Below are 12,025 nucleotides of genomic sequence, written 5' to 3' on the forward strand. Positions count from 1 at the left end.
TTCTCACTGGGAAGATGCTTAGGAAATCAGAAGCACAAAGGGACTTGGGAGTCCTTGTTCACGATTCTCTTAAGGTCCACGTGCAGGTTATGTCAACATTTAGGAAGGCAAATGCATCGTTAGCATTCATGTCAAGAGGGCTAGAATACAAGATCAGGGATGTACTTCTGAGGCTGTATAAGTCTCCGGTCAGACCCCATTTGGAGTATTGTGAGCAATTTTGGGCCCCGTATCTAAGGAAAGATGTGCTGGCCTTGGAATGGGTCTAGAGGAGGTTCACAAAAATGATCCCTGGAATGAAGAGCTTGTCGTATGAGGAACGGTTGAGGACTCTGGGTCTGTACGCATTGGAGTTTAGAAGGATGAGGGGGGATCTTATTGAAACTTACAGGATACTGCAAGGCCTGGATAGAGTGGACATGGAAAGGATGTTTCCACTTGTAGGAAAAAATAGAAGCAGAGGACACAATCTCAGACTATAGGGACGATCCTTTAAAAAAGAGATGAGGAGAAATTTCTTCAGCCAAAGGATCGTGATTCTGTGGAACTCTTTGCCACAGAAGCTGTGGAGGCCAAATCACTGAGTGTCTTTAAGACAGAGATAGATAGGTTCTTGATTTAAAAAGGAGTGCAGGGGTTATGGGGAGAAGGCAGGAGTATGGGGATGAAAAAAATATCAGTCATGATTGAATGGCGGAGCAGCCTCGATGGGCCATGTAGCCTAATTCTGCTTCTATGTCTTATGGTTTATTGTTGGATTGAGGTTAGAAATTAAACTAATCATAATTATTTTGCTATCTGAAATTTAAAATTAAAATAAAGCGATTCAATGCTTTAAACTCCCTGGTTTACTGTCTGTGATAATCTTTCAATAGGATTGTTCCTTCTGCTGCTTACTGACATTGCTGTTATTGCACACTCTTGACTGGGTGCTAGATTTAAGCAACTATTGAAAAGGGAAAGTCCAGGCCACAGAGATCACTGGATCTTTGTGGACACCTTTCTGTGAAATCAATGGCGAATGCCATTGCTTCATCGTTGACAGCAAATTCTGGGCCAATATTCCCTTAGATTTAATGTCTAGATATAAACATCGTTTTTACCTCGTATATCTTGTTGAAGAAATAATTATTGCAGTTTGTTCCAGTGAAATAAATAGTCACATTTTCAACTAAATTAAATTATACTACAGCTCATTGAAGCTAATGTACTAAAGCTAATATTGAAGATTGATTTTTAATATGTAGTCAAATTTGCTTAAATGTACAAGTGTATTGTAATCCTAATGTTGACTAAAGAATCCTAATATATTTGATATTCAGGCCTTTTGATATCTTGAGTAATGCACAAACTAATTTTGATTATATTTTATTACCCCCCTTCCTCACCCAACAACATCAGCCAACTATCTGCCCACCAATTGTTAGTACACCACAGAGCTTGATACTGTTCTGACTGAGGTCAAGCGCTCAAATACTAACCTCTTGAGGGCTTTTCTATATGTTGCCAGTGTACTGGTAAAACAGACTTTAAACTCTTGTCAATGCAGTTACTGGTGCATGCATCATAGTCCCACTCAAATAAACCTGTCACAACATAGACTCACCGGGCAGCAAAGAGTACAAGGGCAGGCCTCTAGCTTTTATTTGAGCAGCACTAAACGTGCACAGAGTACGCAATTATTTCAGCATTATTGAGCAAGCCTAAGGACCTGAACCTCGGTTACATCAGATTTTCTTTGGTAATTTGCTGAAGTACTGCTAAGGACACTCTGAGGGCTTTAAATAGTAGCCGCAGTCATGTTCCTTTCTGGTAATTTAATTCACTATTCACTGTTCTCTTATGCAGTGAATGTTGAGAAGGTGGATTTTGTAATAACTGCCCATTTCTTTAGCAAATTTGCTTTCGGAGGTGGGGGATTGAGGCCTATTTTTGTCAGTATCTTAAGACTCCCTTCAGTAATGTGTCTTTTGCTTCATTTGGAGTTCTTTGAATTTCATATTACTGGAATCCTTTTCAGCATGTCATATGAGTATTTGACTCAAATTTACTGGAATAGCCCTTTATTTTTAGTTTGTGCTGTTATTTGCATGACAAACTGCTTGCATTTTTTAAATTAAATTTGAAATCTTTTCCTTTTTAATCTGAGTCTTTTGGTGCTTTTAAAACTGCAGTGTTTCTCACAATCCTACAATTTTACACTGGTTACATGAATTACAAATCCAAATCAGTCTCCCACGATCCATGTGTCTTCTAGCTTAGCAATGGAAATTGAAATTAAAAATGTTATAAATGTTTATAAGGCTGGGAAAAAGAATATATAGCGTACCCACCATGCTGCGCTAGATTTTACATTTTTGAGTTATTTAACTTGTTGCAAGTATAGAGTGAAATTCACCCAAAATATGACTTGGGGCTTGACTCAGCAGAAATAATTTAAAGTCCGTTTTGGGGGTGTCTGGTGGGGTGTTTCTCGGCAGCTGCAGCGCCGAGATTCATCCCTCTATTGACTGGCACTTTGCCGATTTTTGGGGGCTTCGGGAAGACCACATTTAGGCTCTTTTCTTACATTGGTGAGCTGAGCAGGGTGGCATTACCAGGGTACCACCACCAGGGTGCCAGGCTGGCACTGCCATGCTAACAGTGCCAAGGTGTTCGGGTGCCAGTGGGAGTGCTAAGGTATGACCTTTCCCTATCCCCGACAACCTGGGGGTCTCTAAAGGTCAAAGAGATGCCCCGAAGTGCCATCACGCCTGAGCTAAACGGTGCCCATTTGAGATCACGCAGGCGCGGCCGTTGACTCCTGGGCACCGGGTGAAAGTGGCATCCGAGTATGCGGCTCATTTAAATATCATTACCTGAACTACGCTCTCGCAGATTGCGCAGGGTGGAGCAAATCAGGTGACTCACATCAGTCCGTGCCTGGCACGGCGCCCAATTCTGGGCTCTCTCGGGATTCATCTGGGCGCAACACTGTGGTTAAAACACGCCCTAAATGTCATTTTGGGCAGGTTTGACAAGGTGGTTCCCGCCTATAATTTGGGCGTAATCTAGACCGGTATTCACCCATACTTAGTCATTTAGTTTGGAGCTTGCGGAGTTTCTCAATGGAAAATCCCACACTTTAAATTTTTTTCTGTAGTCGGGAGCTAAAGTATCATGCAAGACTGGCTCCTCAGAGATGGTGGTGCCATTTTTAAATAGTACCCAGATCTCAAAGTGAGGTTGAGGGTCTCTTTTCCCCCCCCCCCCCCTCCCACTTCAGTGGACATTGCGACTCCCCCCGTAGACATGGGCAACACGCCCCAACCTCGAGGTAACCCCACCCCCATCACTAAACGTCTGCGTGACCACCACCCAGGCATGAGAGTGACCCAACCCATGCTCAGCTATACTTGTAGGCATTGGGGCAACGCAGGGTGCCATGCTAACAGTGCCAAGGTGTTCGGGTGCCAGTGGGAGTGCTAAGGTATGACCTTTCCCTATCCCCGACAACCCCCCCCCCCCCCACAAAGTGAGCATACCCCACTATGGGATACTGAGGGTCCCCCACCTTTAAGGCCCCCCCCCCCCCCCATTCATAACGTCCTTCACCCCACTTTCATGGGCATGGTTTCCCTCAGGCTCTGTCTCTTGGCAGTACCAACCTGGCATCTGCGCACTGCTCCGTCACCCGGCCAGTGCCAACCCGGCACCCCTGCATTGTCAGGTTGACACTGCCAGGGTGCCAGGGGCACTGCCCTGCCCTCTCCTCGACCACCCAGGGGCTCCAATGGCCTCCTAGCCCCGTGGCATGGCCATCATGTCCAGTCTCTGTTTTGGAGACCAGTACTGATTTGTGCCGCCGTGAGGCATGGCCGGTGCGGCTGCTGAATAACCGGGAGTCGGGAGACTCACATTTTGAAGTGAGCCATTATATGCTTATCCAGATCACGCCGTGGATCAGGTGTGATGCACACCCTGTCCTCGACATTGCCAGGTGCAAAACCTGTTTTTGGCCTCACCCACTATGCACACGATGTATGGGACGGATGCCGGGTGCAATGCGGTGGGAGAATCACGCCATACCTTCAGGTTCTTTGCTAAACTGCCTTCCATTTACTTTGATGAACATCTGCTTTTGGCTGAGTTGGATCTGTTTGGGTGATAATGTATCTGTGGATTTAGGTATTGGATCATTAAAAACGCATTTATCACCCCCAACTTTCAATTAATTATTAAACAAAAATAGTAGTCTAGCTACAGTAGTCCAGCTTCAATTGTATGGTATGTTTAAAAAAAAATAGTGATTCAAAATTGCAGATGCAGTGTGAAGGGTTTTTATATTGCCACAAACAACATGCAATGTCTGCATGCAAGGAATACTTGTACATGGATATTTAGGCCTCACTATTAAATCGCCCCGAAAATGGGCAGGAGAAGTTCGGGGCAATAATTTGAATCCGGGAAAGCACTCCGAACCTGCTATGTATGTGCCCTTGTCATTTTTATTGAATACTTAATCAACATAGTTAAATCAACGCTTCCACCATGCAATTGGCAACCCAATTTAAATGTTCTTGTTGCTGCATGGGCTCCAAGGGCTCAGAAAATTTGACAGAGGGGTGAGAGCTGCCGGCTTAGGAATTTTAGTGTCTTTTACAGCTCTCCTTTCGGATCAAGTGAAGCAGGAGTTCTCCACTGGCCTGATAGTCTTTAGTCTCGCCTTTGCTGATCTTGGCTTATCGCTATGCTTGCCAAACCCACTGTCATCAGTGACCTCTCCAATAGAATCTCTCGCTCCCTTCCTTCTGATTGCTCTCTCTTCTTCCCTGTCCTATTGCATCCCAGTCTCTCGCTCCCAAGTTATTTCTCCCCCACACTGTACTCTGTGTGGCCCCAACTAAGCCCTGCTCTCTGACACTCACGTCCCAGTTGCTGAGGACTGCTCGCAATGGTTTTTGGCTATGGCCTCTTGCCATTGGTTTTCTTGTCTGTCAGCCCACCAACCTCTTGAATTTGCTGGCAGCTGGATGGTAAAAGGGAAAAAAAATAATTTCCTCCCATTAAATTTGACACGACTTCTATGTCTTCGGCCTTTTCAGGGGTTTCCCCCTCACCGGAAGTACTGGGCCTGAGTCTGTAAGAAAATGGGAATTCCAGTCATAAAGATATTACTGCTTTAATTGCACACATGCATTTTTAGTAATTATGCAAGTGAATTGATGTACTTTTTCCAATTTCTTGTGCTTTACCTACTTTCTTCATACATTATGTTCATACAACTTAATTTTTCCACAGCAGCAGCAACAGCTACAGGCCCAACATCTATCCCATGGTCATGCACTTCCAATACCTCTCACCCCACACCCGTCTGGACTCCAACCCCCAGGAATCCCATCAGTTGGAAGCAGTGCAGGACTATTGGCATTATCAAGTGCAATGAAGGATGAGAAAAAACACCATGACACAGACCACCAAAGAGGTAAAGAATGCTTGAAAATTGCAATTGATTTAAAACTGGTGATTTAGAAATGGGAGCTTAGTTGCTAATCTTTTCTTTCTATCGGAACATAGGAACAGGAGTAGACCATTCAGTCTCTCAGGCCAGTTCTACCATCCAGTTAAATCATGACCAATCTGGATCTTAAATCTATCTATTTGCCTTAGTTCTGTTCCCTTAGTATCCTTGCCTAATATAAATCTAACAACTTTGTTTATAAATATTTCAATTGAAACTGATTCTTTCCCTTCTGTTAGAGACTGATAGCATTTAAAGAGAAATTTGTACACCCAACAATCAACCAACAGAACTACAACACCAGATTGCATGTTTTTTAAACAAAAACAAACTTTACTGTATTTACAAGTTATGCAAAGCAAACACTGTATACTTAACACTATAGTTTATAATTATTTATGCTATGAACTCAGTTCTATCTTTTACTCCCGCTCCTACCCCCAGTTCTATCTTTTACTCCCGCTCCTACCCCCAAGAATTCCTTTGTACATTACAACAGTCTTGAAAGTTCATTCACGTTTTTAGGGACCTACCCAAAAGGTATGCCAGAAGCCGGCTGGAATTCACTTTAACTCTCCCCAGTTTCCAGCTATCCTATTAGTTAAAATTCTACGGGACCCTCCTTGTCGATTTTTGGCTACACAACTTTCACCTTTTCCTTACAGAACTCATGACTATGGATGCCCCAGGTCTTGTTGCCGGCAGATACCCAGCAGGTCATTGTAGATTTAGAGGCAAGTTAGAGCAAATCTTTCAGTTACATTTTCCGCACAAAATCCAAATTGAACTCCTTGCTCCTGTCAGAAAACATATACAAGTTATTTTGCATAATATATCTTCTACCCTCACAGCTTGTCTCTATAATAGTGTGCCATGATCTGTAATGGTCTATAACAGAAACATAAACAAATGATTTCATCTTCAACACAACTCTTTGAATCTCCAACCCATCTGAATAATTTATCTAAAATGGAGTTTTACAAACCTCTTTTGCATAATTTCTTTCTGTTAGGTCCTTTTATGATAGACAACCTGGTTCCACCCAGAGGTCCAGAAATGGGTCACCCATTGTTTAATTTTTTTTCACTATCAACTCTGTCCCTGCAAAATAAACAGGTTAATTAAACCTTGGTTTATTTAATATGTCTTTGCATCAGGGTTGTTTATCAGTTCTTTAACCGGGCTTTTCAGTTTATCTTACATTTAAAACCTTAATTCCTAAAACTGTAATTTAAAACATGAACTATTAACCTGATTTTTGCAACACATCTCATTTTTTCACTGCAGTTCTTAAGGTTAAGAACTAACTTTTTGAAGTTGTAATACATTATTTTATTAAAGGCGTCCAAAATATGAAAGGTCGTCTTGAAAAAGCATTTGAGTAAGTATAAAATAAAGCAACACTTGAGACCATCAATATAAAATAATCATCAAGAAATCTAAGCAATTTCTTCACCCAGAGAGTAATGAGAATGTGGAACTCTACACCGGGAGCACTTGAGGTGAATAGTATAGATGTGTTTAAGGGAAAACTGGATAAGCATTTGACGGAGAAGGGAATGGAGGGTCATGCTGAGATAAGGAAGGATGGGAGGAAGCTTTTTTTTGTGCTTTCTTGTTTTGTGTAATTCTGTAATTCTATGGTTAAAAATACAAATTGTAGGTTTTTTGACTAAGGTAGCCGAGGTAATTTATTTTCAGCCATGCAATTTTACCATCAGTATCGCTTGTTTTCCAACTAGAAAGCAATTGCATTATATTCAGTGTTGCACATCATAGCCAACCTTATCTCAAAGAGCGGGAATACAGTACTAGTTAATGCCAAAGAGGAGGATTCGTGTATATTCATGTAGATTGGATGAACCATGAATAAAACACTACAAATTGATTAGATTAGTCAATCTACAATTCCTCCAGATAAATTGAGAGAGAATTCTATAACTAAAATAAGGCATGTTTATTTTTTTTCAGATGAACATTTGAAAACACATGTAAAAAAAGTTTTCTGTTCAACCTCCTTATCTTGTTATTGTGCAAAATAATAGGTTTTTTTTAATAGCCAGAGCACTTATGTTGCCCATAACCACAATGAAGCACCAGATTTGCCACGTTAAAGCAATTTCACAGCCTCTTTAGCCAACATCGTTGCCTCTGATGGGAAGGAAACTATTGAAGATAGTGTAAATAACCTAATGTTCATGCTCCAGGAAGACATCAAAATAATCCTGGAGACGCTTTTAGGGGAATTTGACAGAAAAAGTTGCCAATGGTGAAACTCGATGATTCCCAAAAGTGGCACTTGCATCGCGTCTACCGATCGTGGTCTACAGATGTGCTGAACGTGCTCATTCTATTCTTTGTACGAAAACTGTTCACATTTGCCATAATTGTCCAGTATGAGGCACTGGAAGGATCTGCTTAGTTTGATTCATTATTGTTATGTATGCCAGTTAGTAATGAAACTGATTCACTTTCAAAAGTGCTTTGATTGGAAATAACGTTGTAGTGTATGATTGTGGAGTTACCGGCCTGCTTTCTTTATTAACCCATAGATATAGATACAAGGATTGGTTTAACAGCTAACAATTGTTCAGGAAACTTGAAAAAATGTAACAGTCTGTAACATTTTAAGTACAAGGTATGATTTCTTGCATATCAAGTTGTTCTGTTGATTCATGAAAATGATGCAATGCTTCAGTGAAGTGTCTACAACTGTATTTGGATTGACTTCAATAGGTTTATGTTGAGAGTATTAGTCAGAAGACAAATTAATAACTGCACGTACATATCATTACACTATGTCTTCCTCTTGCTTCAACATGCTTAGTAGATATAATGCCATGCTCATGCTTGCTAGCAGGACCCAAATGGTTTACAAAAATGTGGTTATTGTGTTGTTTGACATTCAAAACCACAAATTTAGTGGAATCACAAAAAGCAAAACCATGCCCATTTGTAGGTTTTACAAATTCTTATTAGATTAAAAAAAACACACTTGCAGATTGTGCAGTAGTACAAAATATCTTTACCTTTACCCTTTACCATTGTTCCCTTTATTTCCCTTTTGCTGTGCACATCCATTTGTTGCACTCCATGGCTCCTTTAAGATCACTGCTTGACTATGCATGCACATGACTTAAAGGAACCACTGTTTTGCATAACCCATTTGTATCTTGGTTTGTTGGAACAGGATTTCCGCATAATTGCACATCTATGAAGCTCGAGGGAACATTGCCATCTACAATACTGTAGTAGCCTTGTCTGCCCTGTCACAAGTTTGATAGTATTGCATTACTTATACTTCTTATGGAATTTGCAAATAACAATTGTGGGCCCAATTTTAACACTGCAGGTGGATGGGTTTTGAATGAGTCAAAATCTCATCCCGTATACCGGGGAGGATGGGAGAAGCTACAGATTTTATCACCCCTCCTCAACCCCCAGCTCTATTTTTGAGTTATACTATGTTTGGTTAAATGAGGTATTTAACACAAGAATCAGACCGAATATTTATTTACACTGCACCACCTGGAAGTTGGTTCTGGGCTCACATTGGTGTAAACTGATTATTGTCAGGTAGCTAGTGAATGGCACAAAATGATGATGATGATAACAGTTGCTTGTTTTTACTCCAACCCCTCCCCATCCTTTCCAACCTACAATTTTTCCTTGATCTGTACCGCCTTGCAACCTCGTTCATTTTTATTGATGTGGCTTCCGTGAGAACAGACAGAGACTCAGTAAAGGTAAGTTTCAACTATATTTTATTCTACAAAACTGATTAAAAAATAAGATCTGTTGATGACACCTCGCTTCTGCCGTTTTCATTATATCTTCCTATATCTTCTGATATTGCCATTGTATTATATGTAACAAGAATGCTTTGGTCAGCAGAATTATAAACATTAACTTTAAAACAGTGCCTATAGACAGTTTTATGTAAGGTGAAGTTTCAAGAAACTGATGGTTCCTCAATGGGAAATTCATGATCACATAGCACCAACTCTTTTGTTTTTAATGTACCACCACACTGTTGGCCCATGTTAATGTGAATGGGAAATAGGTTCTTGTTCTTCATGCCTTTGAGGTTGGACCATGGGAACTGGGGAAGTTTAACATTGTGGAAGATGTGCACTTAACCCTTCTTAGGTTTTAATGTGCCAGTGGAGGGAGAGTGTTGAGCAGTTGCTGCCAATGACGCACCGCAAAAACACCTAAAGCTACTTTATTCTGGGCGGAATTTAATGGAAAAATTTCTAAGTTAATTTCTGGCGGTTTTTGCAGGGATTTTCTTGCATGCCCTACCGGCGAGTTGCCCACTGCTATCAAATAATACGTAGGGCGCAATCTTCGGGCCTTGTTACGCTCCCGCTCAAGCAAATCGAGGCCGGTGAACAGCAGGAGAGGCCAAAACAAGGGGCTGGATTCTCCGTTGCCCGACGCGGATATCATAATCGGCAATCGGGCAGAGAATTGACTCCGACGCCCAAATCGGGGCCAGCGCCAGTTTGATGCCAGTCAGCCATGCTCGGCCACCTTGGAAATGGCGTAATTACTTTGTGCAGTGCATGCCGTTGCAACGGTGTTGGCATTTCATCAGCAGGCCCTCCCACAATGCACCGCTCCTGATGGGCCGAGTTCCCGTGTGGTCTCAGCGTCGGGAACCCGGCGTGATGGCTGACGGCTGTGTCCAGCGCTGCCACACTTGGCCGGGATCCGTGCCACTGGCCTGGGGGGTCTTCCGTGAGGGCTGGGGAGATTGGTGGAGGGCGGCCAGTGGGGTCGCGGATGGCGGCTTAGGGCCACGCAGGGCTGGCACCATGTTGTACGGCGCAACCGCTGCAGGTCGTCAGCTGTGCGTATGCACGGCCAGGGACCTGGCCATTCTTCAGCCGTTTTCGGCGCGGGTTTAACCCGGTGTCTCTGTTAGCCCCTTACACGTCCTGCAATCGGTGAGGGGTAGCGCTGATTTTTTTGGTCGTAAACCTCCATGAATTCTCCGTTCAAGCCGGCACTTAGCCACAGAAACAGAGAGTCCAGCCCAAGGTCTGCGCCAGGCGCTGAACAGATTGCGATGTAACCGGAACTCTCCCATTGCAAAATTAATAGTTTTCAAAAACGTGAACCTGGTGAAAGGGCTTCTATGGGGAGGTGAGTAGCCATCTATGCACGCAGGCAAAGAGCCCGGGGGCACTGGGCGTCCTGCCCCTGTGCTCGGCGAGGGATAGGGGATCCTCTGCTGAGGGTGGTGGAACCTCCGTAGGGGTGAGCCGCCATGAGAGGGGCCCTGGGAGGGGCGGATGGGGAACCTGGGGCAACTGCTCACTGCACCACTATGCCAACCCCTGGATCATGTGTACCTGTTCCTGGGGCAACCCTTGTCCCTGCCCATATGCCCCAACGACCACACCTAACCCCCAAGACTGCTGAGGCCTCTGGCCGTGCTGTTGAAGGTTATTGCTAATAGGGAATTAGTAATCATGATTAGTTTAGCACTTCACACAACCCAAGTGTATTCCCATGGGTGGGCAGGCCATGTAGCATGTGGGAGTCATTGCTTAGCATCTCAATCACGCCTTGATGCCTGGACACTGTGCCAGCATACTGCGGGAGGCAATACCATACGCGCAGCAACCAACATCCGATCACCCAGGGGATGGGACACAGCTCCGGGGTACAGGCTCACCGCCAGAGGGAGGGTGAGTGCATGGGGAGGGAACCAGCGTGCGGTCCAGTTGACATTGTGAGTGGGTGCCCGGGGTACAGGGTCTGTGAGGGGGGCCTTCTGCGGTCGGGGGTGCGTGGGAAGGGGCAAGTGGTGGGTGGGGGGGGGGGAAATCACTGGGGGATTGGAGTGTCCTGGGATGGACGCCACCGCTGTTTGTCAGTCTAACACCCTCTCCCACCTCTTTACTGATATTGAATACAATGACAGGGATTTTGGAAGCAGAGGTTGCCCTAGTGATGCTGGTGTTATGTGCTGCTGCCGGAGAAGGCGGCGGCAGCAGCGTCTGCAGATTCCCGAGGCGGCAGCCCATGTGCCGTACCCCACCACACACCCTGAGGACCCAGCCGCCCATCAGGCTAGGGAGGGACCCAGAGGGGGAATCCTACGGGGACCCAGAGGGGGAGTCCTACGACGACTCAGGCTGTGCAGGCACCGCTGGTCTTTTGAACAGATGACGGACAGTGCGTGCCACAAGAGGCACCGTCTCAACATGGAGACGGTGTGGCACCTGTGCCATATCCCCACAGATGTGATACTACGTGGAGAAGGAGGACACCAGCTCCCGGTGACCATCAAGGTCAACGCAGCCCCGAAAAGTTACGCCTCGGGATCATTCCAGGGCTCAAGAAAGGACCTCTGTGGCATATCATAGGCCACAGCCCACAGGTTTATCCGGCAGGTCACAAATTCCCTGTATGCTCGGAAGAATTACTATATCGTGTTTAACATGGACCAAGCCCAGCAAGTTTCCCGGGTAGCAGGCTTCACCGCCATTGCCGGGATGCCCCAGTGCAGGG

General features: G+C 44.3%; 1 protein-coding gene across 10 annotated transcripts in view; it reads left to right on the forward strand.

The window, feature by feature from the left end:
• Positions 1-12,025, forward strand: part of LOC140429529 (transducin-like enhancer protein 4) — a 327,809-nt gene that overhangs the window by 195,406 nt on the left and 120,378 nt on the right. For 6 of the 10 annotated variants that reach the window (XM_072516642.1, XM_072516640.1, XM_072516644.1 and 3 more), the window contains 2 exons: positions 5,281-5,464; positions 9,230-9,246. In XM_072516642.1, the coding sequence (XP_072372743.1) occupies positions 5,281-5,464; positions 9,230-9,246 (201 nt within the window). The remainder of the gene's footprint in view (positions 1-5,280; positions 5,465-9,229; positions 9,247-12,025) is intronic. The other 4 variants (XM_072516641.1, XM_072516643.1, XM_072516645.1 and 1 more) reach the window with 1 other exon arrangement.

The sequence above is a fragment of the Scyliorhinus torazame genome, chromosome 9, assembly GCF_047496885.1.
Source record: "Scyliorhinus torazame isolate Kashiwa2021f chromosome 9, sScyTor2.1, whole genome shotgun sequence".
NCBI classification, from domain to species: domain Eukaryota; kingdom Metazoa; phylum Chordata; class Chondrichthyes; order Carcharhiniformes; family Scyliorhinidae; genus Scyliorhinus; species Scyliorhinus torazame.